This window comes from Atractosteus spatula, chromosome 27 (assembly GCF_055471065.1).
Source record: "Atractosteus spatula isolate fAtrSpa1 chromosome 27, fAtrSpa1.hap1, whole genome shotgun sequence".
Lineage (NCBI taxonomy): Eukaryota > Metazoa > Chordata > Actinopteri > Semionotiformes > Lepisosteidae > Atractosteus > Atractosteus spatula.
This window is the reverse complement of record NC_142732.1, coordinates 4,622,601-4,644,368: the sequence shown is the minus strand read 5'-3', so window position 1 is coordinate 4,644,368 and position 21,768 is coordinate 4,622,601. Positions and strand designations below refer to the sequence as shown.

The 21,768-nt window shown below is 42.3% G+C and overlaps 1 protein-coding gene across 3 annotated transcripts; it reads left to right on the top strand.

The window, feature by feature from the left end:
• The first annotated feature begins 2,236 nt into the window (after positions 1–2,236).
• On the top strand, positions 2,237–21,555 carry ints2 (integrator complex subunit 2). 3 transcript variants are annotated; one of them, XM_088907289.1, is made up of 25 exons: positions 2,237–2,362; positions 3,430–3,734; positions 3,922–4,060; positions 4,365–4,467; positions 4,843–4,956; positions 5,444–5,574; positions 6,090–6,263; positions 6,937–7,160; positions 7,779–7,904; positions 8,478–8,549; positions 9,138–9,252; positions 9,786–9,854; positions 10,067–10,201; positions 10,712–10,888; positions 11,442–11,550; positions 12,215–12,319; positions 12,838–13,002; positions 13,947–14,148; positions 14,822–14,947; positions 16,051–16,252; positions 16,752–17,006; positions 17,348–17,455; positions 17,561–17,666; positions 18,680–18,856; positions 19,609–21,555. In XM_088907289.1, exons 1-25 carry the CDS (start codon positions 2,285–2,287, stop codon positions 19,776–19,778), a joined length of 3,687 nt encoding a protein of 1,228 aa, XP_088763415.1. In that variant the 5' UTR covers positions 2,237–2,284; the 3' UTR covers positions 19,779–21,555. The 3 variants fall into 3 exon arrangements, with proteins under 3 accessions (XP_088763415.1, XP_088763417.1, XP_088763416.1); XM_088907291.1 differs by having other exon boundaries at positions 2,286–2,549; XM_088907290.1 differs by having other exon boundaries at positions 2,286–2,554.
• Positions 21,556–21,768: the final 213 nt, after the last annotated feature.

Below are 21,768 nucleotides of genomic sequence, written 5' to 3'. Positions count from 1 at the left end.
TATGTTTATCTACAAATTGCAAGTGGTGCTTGTGTTGAAGGTAAAGCATCTGATAAGTCTTGCTTGGGCATTCATGTGAGTTTTTTCTCGCCGACAGCTACCTAATTAAAGAAGCAAACAAAACTGTTAATCACATATCTGTAAACATTTTTGTTATAATCTGGACCCCTTTTTCTCTACCTGAAGCTTTGCTTTCCTTCCTGGGTCAAAATGTTCAAATGTACTTTGTAGAACGATGGTTCTATGGAGGTCCAAGAAATTGATAATGCATCAGTCAAAGTGTATATTTCTCATCTTTGGACTTATTCAGACAAGTTTTTTCACGATTGCCTCATTTTATCATTTTATTTTAAAATCCTATAATGGCAAATGTATCAAGTGTTGCATTACAGAATTACTGAAGATGCAAAATTATCATACCTACTAGACATCGTTTTGCATCTGTTGTCCACTGAGGGCTGAAAATTGAATTCAGAACAGTATAAGGTGTCAAAATGTGAACATGAAATCTTACCTTTGTGGTGAGTAAGGCAATGCAGTGTCCAGTTTGAATTGCTTGGACCTATCATAGTCTTTTATTGTTGTTTTACTTTCTGATGTCATTTTGTTTACCATCTGCATAATGTTGTGAAATGTCTTAAATTTGCTTTAATCAGGAGCGCTTTCTTAAAATTCTAGTTTGGATATATATATTTTTTCCAGATGTTGTTAAAAGACAATTTTATGCTTTTATGACCACAATCAAATTGTAGTCTGAGGGGGGTTTATGGAGAAACACTAAAGCTACAGAGAGACCTGGAAGCTGAGAATTGTACAAATTGTGGTTAGAAATTTAAAAGACAAGAAAAAAGTTCATACTTTTTAAACAATTTCGGATGAAAAATAAAATAATTTATTCATAAAGTTTCCATTGTTTTGTCTTGTCATCATTTCCAAGCAAGACTTCTGTTAATGTGAAAACTTCCTGTTTTCTGGGATCAGTTATTCAGTGTCTCATTCTAACTTCTTGGACATTATGTTCTGTGGAATATGATTTTCACCCTTCGAAGCCCACTGAATATGCACTGATTAATGTGTGAATGTGATCCCACACATTCATTTAAACCATTGGAGAGTGGAAAGTGAACTTGACCAAAATCCAAAGTGAATATGGCTGTAGAGTTGTATGAAACTTCAAAACTGTTTTAGATACTGTAGATCATAATTGACATAGGTCTTGCATAACTGCAAGGGTTAAAATTACCCCCCTTGCATCCCCCTTTAAACGAGATGCGATATATTAAATAAAAAATTGGTCATCGGTTTCAAATTTCATTCCTAACAGCTGCTGCACTGGAGGGACTGAAAGTAAATTAGAGGGGCTATTAATTGTCATTGCAAAACGCACCTGGGGTCCATCAATAACTTGGAACTCGGGAAGCAAGACCACTTGTGAGTCTGCTCACCCTTGCATAAAAATACATATTTTCGAAAACGATTTCAGACAAGAAAAGCACATTTTGTCCTCTTCGTGCTGAAACGCCAAGCGTCCTTGCGAGTGGTGTCAACTCCACTGATACACCTGGGTATAGGTATAGCAGCTGTGGCACCACAGCAGGACGGCCTGAATTGGGCGGGAAGATCTCGTCCCATCGCCGTTTACTTCATTTAGCCCAGGACAGCTCAGGGCTAGTTTCAGTGGGGTAGACAGTGGCGTCCCAACACCATGACCCTTCCTTCTCCCTCCCATCTCAACCCAGTAGACGGACATTAAGATGTTGTCTCTTTCCTTCTTTTATTCGCTGTGCTCCAATTTTACTTTTTACTACCAATTTTATTTGTAGCATCCATTTTGGCATGTACAATAGCTTACACGGTAAAGTACTTGCTGAGTTCTAACTGAAAACACATTTTCCACATCGGCTAGGTCAGGTGGTTCCTAAAGGTTTGGATGTTTATAAATAGTGATAAATAGGCTGCGTGGTTCAAAGAATAGATTGTCTCATGTGACTAAGCCCTAGTGTTTTTACTGAGTGTTACCGATACCGATATATTTTATTCTGCGTTTTTACAGCATAATTGATACCGGCATTTAATTGTCACTCACTACTGTTCCGAGCCCCGGTATCCAATTCACAGGGTCACACGTCTGGTACTGGCTTCTCAGTGAGTGTTGCTCACTGTACTTCTTGTTTTACGACTTCTTCGTATTTTCCGCCCCTGGCAAACGCAAATAACGCAGCGATGCCTTCGCTCGTCGCTTTCTCTTGAGCACTGTGCCGGAGTAGCTGTTAATTTCCAATGAATGAAAAGCGTGTTTTCTTGTGTACCCGGTAAAAAGACAACTCTTACTGAAGAGAAGGAATACAGCAAAAACAGACAGGTAAAAAAAAAATCAAATATATGGATAAAAAGTACCTCTTCTAGACAGTGGAAGCAGTAACGTTTTTCGAGATGAGGCGGCTATGAAACCTCGGAACCTCGGCACGGGGGATTCACGCCAGTCCGAGGATCTCGTTGGGTTGCAGGCCTCAACCGCTTCGTGGAAACAACAAAAAAACTAATTTTAAGTAAGGTAAGGTGCACGTAGGCGCAGCATAATAAACAGGAAGCAATTTAGAGTGGGGGGTTCTTACCGTTTAAACGTAGAATTCTGTAATTTTAATTAACACGGAGAGGTTGATAAATGATCGGAATAAAGCTACTAGCTCTTTTGGACCTGTGTGATGGTGACTCGGGTAGAGGAGGAGTCGAAGCGAGTGTTGCAAAACTATATGCAGGATACACTCCTGAAAACACAGTTATTCCAAATATATGTAGAGAGTGAAATGTATTAAATACATACCCATATCCTATGGAAAGGATAGTTAAAAATGGAAAAGTGTGTGATTGGCTCCTAAAACAGCCAGTTCTCAATTCTGCGTCGTTATATGTCCGGAGTACCTACAACGACCGAAACTTTACGATGATCTTCTACAGTAAACGATTTTTTTTCCTGTCAGTATTCTAACAAAATTGTGTTTTATCGTGTTTTTTTAAACCAAACTATACCTCAGGACAGTGTCGACAAATTGTATCAGTCATCGATGAATATCTTTTATTTAAAAAATACCGTACTGTTCCAAAGCGGGTTAGCATCAACATCAGGTTGTCCTTAACCAGACCTGGTTTAAATGTCTCATTTAACGTCTATAGACTGACCAAGAGGTTCTCATCACAACTGCAGCAACTTTGCAACACTAGAAATAGAAATCCTTTGTAAAACCCCAGGAAAACAGACCTAAATCATGCAGAAAATAAATAACATTTAGAGTTATCGATCAGCACTGAACTGACCCTGTGATGAAAAGCAAGTCTTTTTTTATATAAAAAAGAGTTTCTCTCTTCTCTCTCTCCCCCACCCCAATGCTTTTTCCTCTTTCGTCTTTTCTTTCCCTTTCACGTTCGAAGGAGCCCTCCAGGATGTCGGACTGCGCAGGTCTGCAGTTCGTGAGCCCCTACGCCTTCGAGGCCATGCAGAAGGTGGACGTGGCGCGGCTGGCCGCCCTGAGCGACCCCGAGCTGAGGCTGCTGCTGCCCTGCCTGGTCCGCATGGCGCTGTGTGCCCCCGCCGACCAGAGCCACACCTGGGCCCAAGACAAGAAGCTCATCCTCCGCCTGCTGTCCGGGGTGGAAGCGGTGAACTCCATCGTCGCGCTGCTGTCGGTCGACTTCCACGCTCTGGAGCAGGACGCCAGGAAAGAGCAGCAGCTCAGGTAATGGGTGCCCTACCCCCCCACCCAAAAGGCATTGTTGATAGTCATCCTGATATTGCACACAGCAAACACAGTAAACTAGAGAACAAGCTGTCCCCTTTTGGAGGCCGGTGTACGACTGATGCTTTTCTCCCATTTCCCACGCCGACTGTGCGGTGACACCTGGTGTTTGTGTATTCCCTGACAGACACAAACCTGGTGGTGCCAACGGGGACAGCATCTTGGTATCCCAGCTTCAGCACGGCCTGACACTGGAGTTTGAGCACAGCGATCCTCTTAGAAGACTCAGGCTGGCGCTCAGCGAGTTGTTGGCTATAATGAATAAGGTAGGACGTTGGACTCTCTCACGGGCTGGTTGGTACACAGGAGCAAACCCTGCAGGATCTATAAACATATCTTCTTCTTTTCTTCGTAACTGGATCTCCAACAAAATACCCTTTTAAATTGTGTAGTATCTAATTAAACATAAGTTGCAGCTCAAATCGGGTGAAGATTACCTCCAGATTGACCCACAGGATTACTTTTTCTTGCAGTGTAATATTTGCACTTTCACATGCACGTGTAAGCCTGCAGACATCCCCAAATGTACCTTTGTCATTTTGCAGCTCGGGATTTGATTTTATCTTGTAGGTTTCAGACTCAAACGGAGAGTTTTTCTTAAAGTCTTCTGAGCTTTTCGAAAGCCCCGTGTATCTAGAAGAAGTGGCGGATGTTCTGTGTATTTTGCAAGCAGGTAGTACTTGATTCAATTTCTGATCATCATTCCAGAACACTAATAATCATGTTATGTTTGATACGCTGAAAGATTAATAAGTGCTGTCCTGTGCATTTTATTCAACTCTGTTGTGTCCTGAGTGAAACGCTGAGAAAGGAACTGTAATGTGGAGAAACGTGTGATAGAGGAATTACTGTCGTCTTCAGCTTTTAACAGCTCTATTCTCCTAACTTTTTTTTAGAAAGAAATTTAATAATGAGTAGGAATTGTACACGAGCACAGGTAACAGCACAGCACAGGGCTGATTTTCATTGAAGACAGATGAAAATTAAATAACATGGCATGTTAGGGTGTTGTATCTGACAGCGTGGTTTTTCTCCCATGTTCGTGCAGAGCTGCCATCGCTGTTGCCCATCATAGACGTGGCAGAAGCGCTGTTGCACGTTCGCAATGGAGAGTGGTTCCTCTGCGTACTGGTGGCCAATGTCCCCGACAGCTTCAATGAAGGTAAAGGCCTATTGATGGTGGTACTTTGTTAGTAGAGCTGCATGAGACGTTTGTTCAGATATTCAGAATCACTTAACTGATTTGTCAGGGACAGTTAATGTATTGACCATACATGGTTTAAAATGCAAGTGCCAACACTGTTTAAATCATTGTGATTTTGTGTTGACTCCTGTTCATCAGGGTGAGATCTGTTAATCACACCCTTGCTAGCTGCTGTCTATAGAACACCATCTCACTTGTACATGTAGTTTTTCAAGCACAAAACTGCCAACTTCAATATAATACCTTACCGATGGGGAGAAAAAAAGATTGCAGTTGCCATCTTGGAGCTTGTATTTATATCTGTAGGAATAGACAAGTCTGAACATTTTCCCCTGTCATTTCCTGTTGCATTCTGTAAAATGACTTGGACCGGTGCCGCGCGTGTGCCGAGCACGCGTTGCTGTGTGCGCCGCGGTCGCGAGTGCCGATGTGCGTGTCTGCTCAGTGTGCAGGGGGCTGATAAAGAACGGGGAGCGGCAGGACGAGGAGAGCGCGGGCGGACGCCGCCGGACGGAGGCCCTGCGGCAGCTCTGCCAGATGAACCCTTCCCAGGCTCTCAACGTCCGCGCCATGGTGGTAGGGCATTTCTCTTCCTTCAGCAAGCCCGGGAGTCCTGGCCAGTTAGGAAGTGGGGTTCACAAGGTCACCTGGTGCAGGACAATAGCCAGGAATCTAGAGAGGGCGGCTGTAGCTCAGCGACCCCTATAAAATCTTTGGCATTAAAATTTTTTGCCATTTCGAGTTTTGAAAAAACGCCCTTCTAAATGATCACAGTAAGAGTGTGAGCACTGTTTTTCTTTGTCATCCTGCACCCCACCCAGTGATGCTAGTGTGTCTGATTTACGACACCCTTTTACCCCCTTTCACTCCCAGCTTGTTTCCCTCGTCTTGATTTCTCTCACTCTGGCCTTTAAGATATTCGCAGGAATCCCTTTAGGGGGCCCTGCTTACGCTACAGGTGTGTCTTCGTAGTTTTACTGTAGATCTGTAAAACTGCAGAGATTCACAAGCAGCTCGGATGAGTGCGGCACCAGACAGGCTCAGTTCAGTGAGCTGTGGTTCCCCTGGCTCTGGTTGTGCTGTGCGTGCAGGTAGAGGAGTGCCACCTGCCGGGGCTTGGGGTGGCTCTGACGCTGGACCACACCAAGAGCGACACCGCAGACGACGCCGTCAGCCCCCTGGTCTCCTTCGTCAGCGGCCTGTTGCTGGGCACCAACGCCAAGGTGCGCACGTGGTTTGGGATGTTCATCCGCAACGGCCAGCAGGTGGGTGGACCACGCTCTGTCCCAAATTCGACATCCCTGGAGAGCGGTAGAGTGGAGTTTAAGTGTTCCCTAAAACAACTTCGTATTGATCGTGTTGTTGAAATTAGGCGAGAAAGAGGTGTGCATCAGCTTGTTCCTGAAATGATGGTTGTCTTTTTGTCTCGGCCTTTCACTGCAGTATGGAGATGTTTCAAATGCTTTAAGTGCTTACTGGGATTGTTCATTTTATCCTCAGAGACTCATAAAACATGCTGGACTGTGGCCCTCCAGGACCAGGGTTGGCCACCCCTGATAAGTGTAAACAGTTTGTGTATTTTTTTTTATCAGCCTTTGACAGGCGCTCCCTTGCCCTGAACCGCTTAGGCCCCTCCTGACTTATATAGTCTACATCACATGTGACCCATCCTGGTCCTGGAGTGCTGGTGTGTCTTCTGGTATTGTAGGTCTTTTTAAAGCTGCAGCACCTGAAGAGCTGAGAGAAGCTGTTAAACGGGTCCCTTTAAGCCAGTAATGAGCTCATTTACATTGTCCATAGCTCAGATGGAATGAGAATTCAGAGGGACAGACCCAGACCCAGACTGGACAGTGCTGGACTAGACGTATAAAGACCATGATCCCTCCAGAACCACACGCATTAAAGCTGTTCCTGTATGTAACTGTCCCTGTCTGTTAGAGGAAGAAAGAAAGCAGCTCCGTTCTGTGGCAAATGAGGCGGCAGCTTCTTCTGGAGCTGGTGGCCATCCTGCCCAGGTCGAGGAGCACTCACGTGCCCAACGACAGCGAGGGGGACCTGGAGCAGAGCATGTCGGCCTACTCCGGCCTGAGGGAGGAGCATGTGGTGAAAGCCAGCGCGCTGCTCAGGCTGTACTGCGCGCTCATGGGGATAGCCGGCCTCAGGTAGGGCCTGCCTGGGTTCGAGCACTAGCGTTCTGCTCACCTGCAACGTCCTGTCAGCTTAACATGGCTGGAAGACCAACGAAGAATGTTTCTCCCATATAGAAGTCATGGCTTTGAAACTATATGTGTAAATTAATTAAACGTGCTTGCTTATGGAACGTTTGTATTTTTGTTCCTCCCATGCGGGAAGGTATACCTCAATCTTGAAGAGCTTTTGGTTGTTTTTGCAGTGATACACCTGGGACATGCCTCTGATCACTGTGATTTGCATCAGTAGAAGGTTTAGCATTTATGTAAGGACAGCTAAGGAATGTCAGAAACCTTACATATGGCCTCTAAAATAAACTCAGTATATTTAAAGAGTTTCCATTTTCTTTAACATCAGCGGTGTAGTTTCTCCTTAAAGGTCCAGTGAGGCTCCAAGCCGAAAAGGAATGTTTTGAAGCAGGGATCTGTTTTTTTAGGGGGAGTTCTTTTGGGGTTTTTTATTCCCGGTCCAGCAGGGGCGTGTTTTCTGGGGGTGGGTGTTGATGGCAGCGGGTTTGTCCCCTGCCTGGGCTGACCTGTGCCCTGGCGGCGAGCTGAGCCGTTCTCGTGTACCCGCGCTGTTGTTGGCAGGCCCACCGACGAGGAGGCCGAGCAGCTCCTGCAGCTGATGACCAGCCGCCCCCCCGCCACCCCTGCCGGCGTGCGCTTCGTCTCCCTGTCCTTCTGCAAACTGCTGGCCTTCCCCACCCTTGTCAGGTGACCACCATCAACCCCGTTGTCATTGCTTTCAGCACTGTGTGTGAGTGAGTGGGGAGATGCATCTGCACGGCTGCAATGGGACAAGCAAATGATAATCCCATGCTAAAGAGAAGACAGAAGAAAAGCAATGTTTCAGCTGCTGAGCTTTCTTCAGGTTTGATCGTTACTGACTTATGTGGGTATTCTCACAGACACATACAGGCAAGACCCAAGATGTGTTTTAGTGCATCATAAGTATTGCTACAAATTCCAATGCATAAAAACTTACTTGTTTCCCAAGAGCAATATGGGATTTGACAAGGATAATATTTTGTAAGATATTGAAATTAAAATGGAATTATTTAAAAAAATAAAAAGTCTTGCATGTGTCTTTTAAAAGCTGTTTTAAAATGTGACTCACGATGCACTCTAATCATATTTGATCAGCCTGTTTCCTGAGACCCGTCGGTCCTTCAAGGAAATGTGAATGGCGCCAGTGAACATATTAGTGCTTTGCAGATGTCAGATCATTGTTGTAGTCGTGCACATGATTCTGTATGCAAGTCTCACACACCCCTCTCCACTCTACAGCACTCCTGAGCAGGAACAGCTAATGGTGATGTGGCTCAGCTGGATGATTAAAGAGGAGGAGTATTTTGAGAGGTGAAGAAAGTTATTTTTGTTATCTTATATGGAGCTTTTCTGGAGTGCGAGTCAGAGCTCTAATGTCTCACCGACGTATTATGTGAAGGTTGAGAGATGATCAGGCTATGAGCTAGGAATCAAGGTGGCAAACGTAAAGGTTTGCTGTGAAGTAGAGGTACAGCTATGGAGAAATGGTTCTAAAATATTTAAAACAAAATCGTCCCTGCAAACATCCTGTCCTTTTCAAAAACTCTGCAGCTGTTTTACAAACCTGCTAGTTAATAATTTGTTGCCATAACCACATCACTAAAGACGTAGGTCTTGGGGTGTGATTTAAAATCGTGAGGGTACTCAAACGTGTAGTTTGTTTGCTAGTTAATAAAAGGGCTGTTGCCTTTACAGCGTGTACAGCTTTAGATGTATTACGTAGTGTTGAAAAGCCTTTAATTAATCCTTTCGATGTGAAGTCATTTGGACCTTGTAAAGATTTGGGAGGGGGTAAATGTACTGGCATAATCAGTTTATGAAGGCATGCTGTCTTCCCCCAAGGTCCAAAGATGTATTTTTTGTGTCTTATAAATCCTGGTCTACTGTCTTGCATTGCAGCGCCGCAGGGGTCTCTGCTTCATTCGGAGAGATGCTGTTGCTGGTTGCCATGTATTTCCATAGCAACCAGCTCAGCGCCATCATTGAGTTGGTCTGCTCTACTTTAGGGATGAAGGTAATGTGGAAATCAATTTCCTGGCTAAAAACATTCCTCATGAGAAATGCAGTATGCATAACGCCCAAGTGCTGTCTGTTTTGATGGCCCTAGACAGGCGGGGACTTTGTCCCATTCTCCCTGCGCATGTGTGTTATTTTTAGCTTCTTTTTTGTGTTGTTTATTGAATTGCAGTGCTGCGGGACACCTGAAGCTGTTTGTGTTCATTTACCCAAACCTTTTTTTTTTAATTAGAGGCTCTTCTAAATGTACCTTTTGCTCTTTATTTGTTCAGTTTGGGGACCTTGCTCTGAAAACATTAAATGACTTATTTATTTTTTTAAAAGTTTGTTTTATTCAGGATACTTTTTGGAGTGAAAAAATGTGTCTAAAATATGCTTCAGATCACCTTGTGGTCAGTTTTTCACAAGTTATATACATCTGTGAAATAAATATTTTTTGCTATGAATGTTATCTTTTTGTGAACTTTTTTTTACTCGTTTAGTTCATGCACTTACCAAAATCTTACTGAAAAATCAAATGTTTTTTTTTAGATTGCTATCAAACCCAGCTCCCTGAGTAAGATGAAGACCATTTTTACACAAGAAATTTTCACTGAGCAGGTAGTGTATAATATTCTTTTACTTTATACTTGTCCTTTACAGTTCCATATTAGAATTTAAATGTTACATGTGTTGTCGGTATGTGTTAAAGTATAGCTTGACATTTCAAACTGAAGGTAAACTTCTAAGCTACGTTCTGTAGTTTAAAAGATATAATCTGTAAAGGCGTTTTGTGAATGTGACTTGACTCCTGTCGTGTTGTGTTATTCTAGGTTGTAACAGCCCATGCAGTAAGAGTTCCTGTTACCAGCAACCTGAGTGCCAACATTACAGGTTTTCTGCCCATCCACTGCATTTATCAACTTCTAAGAAGCCGAGCATTCACAAAGCACAAAGTTTCTATCAAGGTATTCTTTGTATGAATTTTGATTTAAAGCAACAGCCATTTACTTTCTAAAAATGAGATTTTCTTTTCTTTTAAGCATCGCAGTTTAAATCAGTAAGGCATGTATATGATTCAGCCCTGAAAATAATATCCCACGTCTCTTAAAAAATGTTCCTACAAATACATTTTGACCAAGGGAAAAAATGTGGGACATTTATGGACGAGTAATTTTCCCTTCTCCACACATTTCCAACTTTTCCTTTTGCCAGGATTTATACTATTAGCTGTGATACAGGTCAGTGTAAGTGTACAGTGTGTCCAGAAAGCACTGCATTTAACAGCAGTCAATAGTATTGTACACTCAAATTTTCATGAATATTTCCATTCACTGTGTAAACTTTAGTTTCTGACCTCTTTGTTTTTTTAACTGTGAGTCATTAAATGTTACACCGGTGCCAGACTGAGGTACTTGTTTCAAACTTTTAGCTGGATCTCGATTGCTTTTGAAACTTTCTTTCTTTTTGCCTCCCAGGACTGGATTTTCCAGCAGATGTGCGAGACCACCACCCCGCTGCACACTCAGCTCTTGCCCCTGATTGACGTCTATATCAACTCCATCCTGACGCCCGCCTCCAAGGCCAGCCCTGAGGCCACCAACCAGCCCATCACGGAGCAGGAGATCCTCAACGTCTTCCAGGGCCCAACTGGGGTACGCGTGTCCAGTACCAGCAGTACGCTTGGCGTGACCCGTCTCGTCCTGGGGCCTGCCGAGAGCAATGTTCTGGTCCAGACCCATCGTTTCTTTGTGCTGTTGAAGCACCCCCCCTCGTGTAACACTCGAGGCGGTCGTCTTCTTTCGTGTTTCTCATCTCCCTGTTCTCTTGTCACGCGGCTCAAGTTGAGATCAAAGTATTCTGACAAAATAAAACTCACCTTCTTTGAATAAGCAGGAAACAATTTACTAGATTTGATGGTTTGAATGAATTGACCTTTAGCGCTTCTTTAAAATGGAAAATAATACACTTCTTGAATTTAGACTAAAAATATAAGAATCATCTTTTCTTCCTGAAGGCCATTGACAACTGTGCTGTTAAGAGCACTGTTTTGTTCTGTTTTTTGTATTATGACCTTAGAGCAGTGTTGACTTGTCGATGGAGACCATAGCTGTACCAGTTGACAATAAAAGGTAATATTGGGAGAAAGTGCTTTCATGTAACACAGTGTAATTTCAGTTGCGTTGTCGGATTTACTTTTGGTTTCAGAGGGAGATCAGTCGCATTCGTTCACGTTACAATATCACGACTCAGTTGCTGGTGCTGTATTACATCTTGTCGTATGAGGAAGCTCTTCTGGCAAACACGAAGTCATTGGGTACGTACACGGCAGCGTTCGGTCTTAGTGGTGGTTTGCAGGTGCTCTGGTCATTTACAGTTGGGAATGGTGAAAAAACGACGAATTAACTTTGTAAAACTCCTCAAGTCGCTCAGCCAGATGCATACATTTTAACAGGCAGGAGAGAAAAAGATGGGCTCTGCCCTTCAATTTTATCTTTCATTTAACTTCATCAATCTCTGGCCCAGTGACCTGTTTTGTTGCCAGGCTGTTAGAAATAAATCATGGTTGTTAGTTTTTCTCTCCTATGTCATTATGAATTAGTAACAAAGTTGCCATATTTCTCACTGTATTTCTACAGCCACGTCTGTGGTTTTATTTGAAAAGCTCCAGAGGTTTTTGAATGATCCTATCCATCTTGATACAGTTCTGGTTATATTGCATTTTATAAATTGTAGTAGTGGGTATTTATGCTGCTAATATCTCAAAGAAAGAATCAAATCAATCCTGGTAATAAAACAGTACACAGCACACCAGTTGAAAAATTGCTGTACACCGATAAAAGCAGGATTTATTTCTCCTGTTCCTCTGAGACTAATTTCTTTAATAGTGGCTGTGGTAAGATGATTTGAAATTGGTAACAGTGCGCCCTGCTTTATTTTATGAAGAATTTGTGAAAGGGACTAATCTATTATTGTTACAGCTCTCATGCAGAAGAAGCCAAAGTCATATTCTGCTGCACTGATGGACCAAATTCCTATTAAGTATTTGATCCGTCAAGCGCAGGGACTACAACAGGAGCTGGGTGGTAAGTGTCTGTGAGAACAAACCCACCCAGTCATGACACTTTTTAGTCTTTCGGAGTTAATTTAATGGGTTGTATCGTATGGGCACGATAGAAACACGACATTCCTGACCGAACATAGCAAGTTTGAGGTTGGCTTATGAAACACGTTTCTTTTTCTTCATTTGCATGAAGATGAACAGATGTACTCCATCCTGTCAGAAATAAGAGACGTCCCTTCGTGTTTTTCTGCTGTAATGGCATTCATAGCTTCTAACCCCTCAGTTGCAATTAATGGTCAGGTGTCATTTTCCAGGCACAAGGCAGAGCTACACATATTTCCAAATTATTTCGCATTAAAAAATTTTGAAATCGTCTTGTAGAGATCCCTGTTTTTGCAATAGATTCTTAAGCTTTCCACCCTGTACTGGATAAAAAAAAAGCAATTCTGAATAGAATTTATATGACCCCTTTATTCACTCCTTATACTTTGAGACCCTTATAAGTGCAGTCATTTCTTACTCACTGTGTGCTTTGTGAAGGGCTGCACTCTGCTCTTCTGCGTCTTCTGGCAACCAACTACCCACACCTGTGCATGGTGGAGGACTGGATCTGCGAGGAGGAGATCACTGGCACGCGGCCGCTGCTCCGGAGGATGCTGCTGACCAGCACCGCCAGGAAATACACACAGAAGCAGCTTAAAGATGGTAACAGAAAGCTCAGTAAGGGTTTAGAGGGGCGTTCTGATTTCTCGCTCCAGTGTCCACATCTTGCAGTTCTCCTGTTAAAACCAGACCTTTTAAAAAGCAATATATGAGATCTATTGCTACTATTTTGACTACATAATTGCAGTAGTCAAAGTCAAATTAAGAGGACATAGCTTTGGCTGTTTCTGTGATTCCAGACATCATGGGGGGAAAAACAATCGGTGAAAGAGAAAAAACCAAACAATTCTGACACCATATCTCATTTATAGAGGAACGGGACATGTTTGTGCTTTAAAGTGTAATTTAATGCTACTTTTTTGTGTCTTTTCGCCCAAAGTAACTCCTACATTGATTCTTACTTCTTATTGTCGATACATTCTAAGCAGCACTATCATTACTAACAGCTGCAGTACACTGTAGACCAGTGTTTCCCAATCCCTGTGCTGTAAGACAGTAGTGCTGCTTTCAGTAATGGAAATACCTAACATGTCAGTTTAAAATGTTGGTGTTCGCAGTTGAAAATGATCACTTGATATGACATCCCCCAGCACTGGAAATCGGTTTAATAAAATAAGCTTGACTGATGATGACAAATCGGAAAAAAACTTTTTTTTTTCCCATTTTTTGCCGTTTCCTTTAAGGAAAGGGGGCTCTAGCGTCTTTCCTGCTCATAGACCACGTGAAAATGCAAACGGAGACGAATCGTTTCAAAGGGCTATCATTCCACAATCCCTTTTTCAAGGCGATTGTATAAGTGTGTCTTCTGCATGATGGAGACTGAAGGATTGTGTGACTTTATTATTGTTATTGTGGCAGCTGACCTTTGCAGTGCTCGGTGAAAATATATTTCTGGCCTAAGCCTTTGTGATAAGTGGCTCATTTAAAATTCCATTTCGGAGCCCTGAGTATTAACCGGAATCCTAATGAGCTTTCCTTGCGCTCAGCATTCCAGATGGTGCCATCCAGCAACATTCATTTGATGCAGATCCTGGAGCACCTGGCCCTGCTGCCTGCCAGTGATCTCATCCCCTACGCAGAGGTGCTGGTGTCCGACATGAGTCTGCTGCTCACGGAAGGAGTCTCCCGGAGGATTCTCCAGACTGTCAATAAGCTCTGGATGGTTCTGAACACCGTCATGCCCAGGAGGTTAGTAGCGTGCGTGTGGAATGTCGATTGTATTCGGATGTTATTCCTGGCAGCAGGAGTGGGTGGGCTGACTGTAGTTGCATTGCAGATGACCAGAACCCATCAGTTTTGACTTGTTAATGACCAGTTTAGTCATCCAGAAAATCCACAATGAGGAATGTTCTCCCAGGGACAAATTTATATCCAGGAATAAAACATTTGTAGAATGGAAACTGTACTCTTTAACAAGACCATAAAGTACAAGTGGAAGTTAGATTTGCGTTTTTACCCTGAGCACTGTGGCTGCCTCTGGGGTGTGGGAGGGGTGACGTGAAATGAATTTCAAAGCATTGCTAGAATGTCACCCTTTGAAGTTCCCATTGATTTATGTCAGAAATCCAGTAAAAATAAAACCCTTTTTCTTCAGTGAAAAATTAAATTGTGGAACACGCTGGGTATATTTATAAATGCATGAAAAATTTGGTGGACCAGTGTGAACCATTTGGGTAGCTCATGAATGCAAAAGTTTTGGATATAGATTGAAACAAAGTCTCATCATTAGTAGCCCTGCCTTTAAAATTTAGATAAATGCATTATCATTACTGGAGCCAAATTACACATAACTGGTATTGCTTGGAATTTCACTTATTCTGCATGAACCGTAGTTGTATCAGTTTACTTTTTGTTTCTTAAGGTTGTGGGTGATGACAGTGAATGCACTTCAGCCCTCGGTGAAATTAACGCAGCAGCAGAAATACACCCAGAATGACCTAATGATTGACCCTCTGATTGTGCTACGGTGTGACCAGAGAGTTTACAGGTGCCCCCATCTCCTTCTCCTCCGACATTCTTCTGTAGTATCATTAAGAAGCTGTTTACTCCTCCAGGGGTGGAAATCCATACTGATCCGCCTCAGAGCAGTACGAATCCAGTACTGTAAACAGAATACCACATTGATGGTATTGCAAAGAAACAAGAGAAATTAAAGAATCAGAATCTTTTATTCGCCAGTACGTGTCAGGTACAGGAATTTGGAACCTGCTAAACACAAAACCCACACAGGTGCAAAAGGAGCATCAACATTACTGACATAGTTACATTGGACAATATACAAAAGATGTGGGAGTCACAACAGAGTCACAGTATGTTCTCACATTATGGAACATGTAGACATTACAGTACATAAGGAAAATGGTTATCTACATGTTATCAGCTTTGAAACCTCATTGTGTAAGTGTTCTGCACAATTCAAAAGAGGACAATTACACACATGCACTACTTTGCACCATTTTGACTTGGAGAATAGTCAGAGAATATAGGGCAAGCTGTGTTTTTCAATCAGACTTTCTTACAACAACATTAAAAATATTCTCTGATTCAGGAGTTCTCAGTTCTGGCCCTGAAAGCTCACAGATCTGCTTCTTTGCATTCCAGCTGAACTCGGTTACACAGTTTAACTCATTGATCTTTGATTGATTGATGACTGATTCGTAGTGTTAGGCTGTATGAAGCTTTTAAACATGTAGGATAACCCTTTTAACTATTGCATTTCATAACTAACACATGAAATGCCTACTGAGTAGAAATAAAATGTGCAAATGTTCAAATCAAGCAACTTGTTTGTTCAATTAAGTCTTTAAGCTCAGATGGAATGAAACCCCACCGGTATTTGAACCCCAAGGACCAGGATTGAGAATCCCTGTTCTAGTCAACCCATTAACTACTGAACAAGGTTGAGCTGAAGGCCTGCAGCACCTAAAGAACTCTGGCCTGGTGCGTGATGTAATATTTGCGCAAAGGTGAAAAGAGCAAAGATCCTGAAGCATAAGACCACCAGTGGTTTGTGTGTAAGAAAAAAAAGGAACTAAGCTGCTAACATTTTATTTCAAACCAAATTGACTTATTACATTCTTCTAATCGTAGATGTCCCCCCCTAATGGACATCACCCTGCACATGCTGAATGGCTACCTGCTGGCATCGAAGGCCTATTTAAATGCCCACCTGAAGGAGACGGCCGATATTGACAGGCAGACCCAGACAGTCTCCAGTCTGGGCTTGGTAGGGCAGCCAGACACCCCCGAGGTGACAAGAGAGGAGCTCAAAAACGCTTTGTTAGCTGCCCAGGTAATCTTTCCTAGGATTCCTTATCAACATGTAGTTTATTCATTCGAATTACTGTTGAGTCAAAAGCATAAGAATTGTGTTAATGTTTGTGAGTACTATGGTGTTATTAAAATACATCGATTTTTTTATTGTCCATACATTAATGGGCGGAGCGGTGGCACTGTGGCTAAGGATCTGTATAAATGGCTGACCCTGCACTCTGACCCCAAGCTTCTCTCTCCCTGTCTGTGTGCCTGTCTGTCTCATGGAGAGCAAGCTGGGGTTGCAGCAAGAATCTTTCCAAATAAGGTGACGTTCATATTGAGTCAGGTCGTCCTACCTGCCTTGTTAGGCGAGACAATGAAATGAGAGCTTCAAAGCTGTTTGGCTGTGTTTTTGCCAGTCACGATTAAGATAAATAGCAAGTACAACAGCCACATCTGTTCCACCCAGCTATCTATCAGAGGCCTGGCTCTCAGCCACCGATTGACAGCCTCCATACATCTTGTCTGTATTCCAGGACAGCACCGCGGTTCAGATCCTGCTGGAGATCTGCTTGCCCACCAGCGAGGAGAGGGGAGAGGGGAGCAGTGCGGAGAACTATCCCAAGAGCCTGAAACAGGAAGAGCCTGGCACGTGCCAGCCTGAGGGGGGCGCAGAGGGGCAGGGCAGGGGCCTGCTGAGCAACTTGCGAGAGGTCCAGTGTCTCATCTGCTGTCTGCTCCACCAGATGTTCATCGCTGACCCCAACATAGCTAAACTGGTTCACTTCCAGGTGCGTGTTTTGCCTGCTTAAAAATGCAACAGCCCGTCTGGAAATATAGCCCAGGCTTCCAAGTGTTATTCAGTATTAATTGGCACATAAAGCAGATTGCTTGTAAAAAAAGCATGGGAATTCGGATAAAGACATCAGTCACAAAAGGGTTACTGAAGGCTTTCATTTTTTTTTCATCAGAGCTTCATGTGCCATATTTAGACTCATACTCAAGGCTGCCAAATGTTTTGCAAGTTGCACTTTAGATAAATGTAGTTCAGCTATGAAAAGTGTTAGCTCTGTAGATAATACAAGCAGTGCTGTAATGTACCCTGTTCAAGAAAATGTCTTTGTGTTCTCAGGGATACCCACAAGAACTACTTCCCTTGACTGTGGCTGGCATCCCATCTATGCACATCTGTCTAGATTTCATTCCTGAACTTCTGGCACAGCCTCAGCTTGAGAAACAGGTCATGCAAAAACCTTACTGTATTTTGAGACATTAACATGTTTTTTTTGTTGATTTTTTTTTTCCCTGTTCCATATGAAACCATTTTTCCTTTGTGATTCTACAGATATTTGCCCTCCAGCTCCTGTCACACTTGTGCACACAGTACGCCCTTCCTAAATCCCTCAGCGTGGCTCGGTTAGCTGTCAGTGTCATGGCCACCCTGCTTACAGGTAATGCTTTGACTTGCTCTTTGTGCTTTAGATAAGACGTTCAGCAAACCAGTATTTTAATCCAAAAGGATGTCCGTGTTTGCATTAGAAGGTTGTTCTGTCGTGCAGATGAGACATAACCGGCAACAGTAGTTTACAGTCCATGTAATCAGCCATCTGTGCAGCTAAATATACCATAGACAATGCAAGAGAAAACTTGCAATGAAAAGATGCTTCGCTGTTTGATGCATGATGTCTGTCGCAGTCTTGTCTTGTATATTAATAGATGCCAGTGGGTCATAATTGTACTACAATTGAAGGATTTGCTGTGGCTGTGTTAGAAAGCTGATTTAGAAGTTCTTATTGCCTTGGATCAAATAGTCCTAGATTAGAAATTGTGAGTGTCAGTGAACATAATAAGATACATCTTTTTTTCCCTTCTGTATTCAGCATATTAATACTGCCTCCCTGTGGACTGTTTGACTCAGTACAGTGTGAGCTAATTTCAGGATTAATTTTCACCTTTGTGAAAAGTCCAAATTATTATACAGTACCAATGTTCTCCAAGGTGTTTGCAAAAAAATAATGCATACAGTTCCAGACAAAAAAACTCTGCTTTAAAAGGACTGTATTTAAGATAGCATGTAGTCTGTGAATGTCCATGCTATCATTTTCAATAACCACATTATCCTTAGAGTATTACAGTGAGTTGGAACCTAGCCTGACATGTTCATGGGGTGAGGTGGGACTGCGGAATCCAGTCCAGCACAGGGCAGGCACACACGCACGGGTGGAGGGCAGTTCAGAGAAGCCAGGTACCCTGGACAGCAGGTCATTAGAGGGTGGAAAGAATCCGGAGTGCAGACCTAAACACCAGGATAACATAATTGAACCCGGGACCCAGGAGCGGTGATGTAGGAGTTCTAATTCCCACACCACCCCCGGCAAATGTGTTAAAAATGCTTCTCTACCTGTAGAGGAAGGAGCGCGTTGGAAGAAGGGTGTATGTTGTTAAGACGGAGTTTCTTTTCCAGTTCTTACCAAGGCGAAGAGGTATGCGTTCTTCATGCCCACTTTGCCCTGCCTGGTGTCGTTCTGCCGTGCCTTCCCCCCGCTGTACGACGACGTGGCCCTGCTGCTGGTCCAGGTGGGGCAGGTTTGTGCCTCGGACGTGGCCACCAAGGCCAGAGATGTGGACCCCCTCATTGCAAGTGAGTGTCGCTGCACCCCAGTAATTTCACTGCTCAGTTTTATTTTTCTTTCCTAAACAGCTTTGTTTTTCAACTTTGTTTATTAAAGATGGTCTCACACCACGTGTGCCCTGCTCTCCAGTCTTGAGCCTCATTGAGAAATTTTGGAATGAGTCGGGGAAGACCTGTGGCATCTAGGGCTTAGAGAGCAGGGAACAAGCACGTGCTGCTTGTCCAGGCTGTGTGAGAGGAGTGGGACATCTCACGACATGAGTCTGCAACTCAGAGTAGAGAAGTACAGAACACCTTGTGCGATTAACCTGAGACTGTCCCTGTACACCTGCTATTGATCAAGGTTTATCAGCATAATGGACTTACTTATTGCTAGTCTGTTCAATTAAATGTCTGTGCAGCTGCTAAGAAAAACTTTTTGTGATTGCAAATTTGTCGCGGTTGTAAGTGAAATGTTTAACTCAGACCTCAGTATATTATTGTAACATTCTCTCAAGTTAATGTTAATAATATAGAAATATTGAGTTAAAAGGCATCCAATTTTATTTCAAAGCTAAAGGTTTTTTTTTTATTTTTTTATCTTTAAGAAGGAAGAAATTGCACCTTTTTTTCCATTCTAAATTACCCAAAGGGATACCGCAGTAATCCGTAAGAGGGTTTTACGGTCCGTCTTCAGACGAGATGCTCTGGTGCGCCACACTTGATCTGAAGGCATTTCCAGTTTCATCCTGCACTTCTTACAGTCTCGTTATCTGTCGCAGGGCTGCAGCACTTGAAGGACAAACCAGCTGATGTGGCTCTGATTTCAAAGGCGATTCTTCATCAAAGACTAGCTGGAGAGCTGGTCTCCACTGACCCAGATGTGAGGCTGTGCTACCTCATTGAAGCCACCTTCATGGACATAATTAACACGACGGTCAAGGGGGTGTAGTGAATCCAACTTAAATGAGACTAACTGCTTTTATCTTGGAGACAAGCGCCCAGCAGAGTGCTTGTAATGAACTTGTTTGAATTTTAATATTTATAATAGCAGGCAAGACGAGCTGGTTCTTCACAGGAGCATTGGAGGAGAATGCCACGTATTAATGAAAGCATATTTCTGTCAAGTACACATTGCACAATTATTGTTTTTTTTTAAAGGAGCAAAATATGATCCACTTTTATTTCCTACTAGGGAAAGATTTGCAAACACTCCTGGTGTTGGACACAGGAAAGGAAATTTCATTTCCTCACTCACTTTTCATCACATTTTACTATTGTGCTCATTTACAGATGAGCAGAGCAAATATTTGCAGATCTTCCCTTGCATTTTTACGCACACCTTTCTTCAAAGCCAAAAGTGATACTGGAGTTTGGCTTCAGGTATGGTAATACATTTTTTATTTAAAAATGGACTTGCAGAATCTGTAAATGAACAAGCAGAAGTTAATACCACATGAAAAACATAAAGCAAGATAAAGAGAACATTTCAGATGTGGACCCTTGTTTAGTTGTGGAATTGGAGCTGACAGTGTTAACCTGTTCAGTTTCACACAAAATAACATTATTTACAGATATAATGTCGAGTTTTACTCACATGATTTTGCAGTTTAACATTTTATACTGAGAGACATTAAAAACAGAATAAATGGGTACAAGTTTTAATATCTCTCACAACACATATTTATTACTCGTTAAAAATGAGTTTCGTGGGTTTTTTTTAAAACATAAGGTCCTGACCACAAACTCATCTTTGCCTTTAAAAGAAATCATTTTAAAAAATTGAAACAGCTAATGCAATTCATGTAGGTTATTTTCCATATTAGAAGAGGAAGTGAATATATTAGAAATAATTGTGCTTCCTTTCTATTTTTCTTCTGCTCTTCTAATTGCTTTTGAATCATCTCTTAGAGTCTTGTGCTAGCCATGTGGGCTGTTGCATTACGTGCCCAGTGTATGGCTAGTTATGTAAGTGCAAAGGTTAGTGTGTGGTTCTGTGTGTGATCTGTAACCGAGTAGGTAATCTAGCCCAAGGTAGAAGATATCGGCACTATATGTGCCTCCTTTGCATTTTGAAATTTTACACAAATACAGTGAGATTGTTTTGCTGTGAGTCTGTACATGGGATTCAAGTTCATTTTTATTTTGAAAAGAGATCAACAAGGTTTTGATCAATGAACTTCAGTTTTTACAGTTATAAAATACATTTTTATAGAGTAATCTGTCAGTCATTTTTTTGCTATAAAACAAACCCCCCATGATACTTCACCTGATACTTTTTAACTGCTAATTTCTGGGCAAAATTTACTTAACGTTTAGGTGCATTTTACAGACATTTGCCATCATGAGCTACTGATAAACACTTATATTTTTTCAGTTTTTTTGCTGCCTCCTAGTAGGTTCATTATTTTTTGGCATTATTTTCTGTCGGATGTACAAGGTGAAGAAGCCCGTTTCCTGTGAGAATTTAGAATGAAGAACTTTTAAAACTTTTTTGTGCTTTTTTACCCAGAGATCTGCTTATTGTATATAAAGGGGAATCGGACGTTGTTCTTCATGCTGGATTTATCTGTACCTGCTTGTAAAGGGACTTGTCTTTAACACTGGACTTAGTAACACTTAATGATATACAGCATTTCCTCAACCTCATTTCTCAGCCTGTCAATACTTCAGTACCGAATGAAGGGATGTTTGTTTTTTCAACTTTTCTAATAAAAGGTTATTAAATCTTCTTGTTGTCGTTCAAGCAAATGATCTTTTCAAGACACCATATTTTTACCTTAAAAAGTATGTTTCATTTGTATTGTTTACTTAGTTGTTTTTTAGAAGTAAAAAAAACATCACCGTCTTGTACATTTTCTTGTCTGTGGTGTTTAAGTACAGGGACGAGGGTCGATTCATTGCGATTCTTTGCAAGGTGATAAAAAGCAAAACAAATGCCC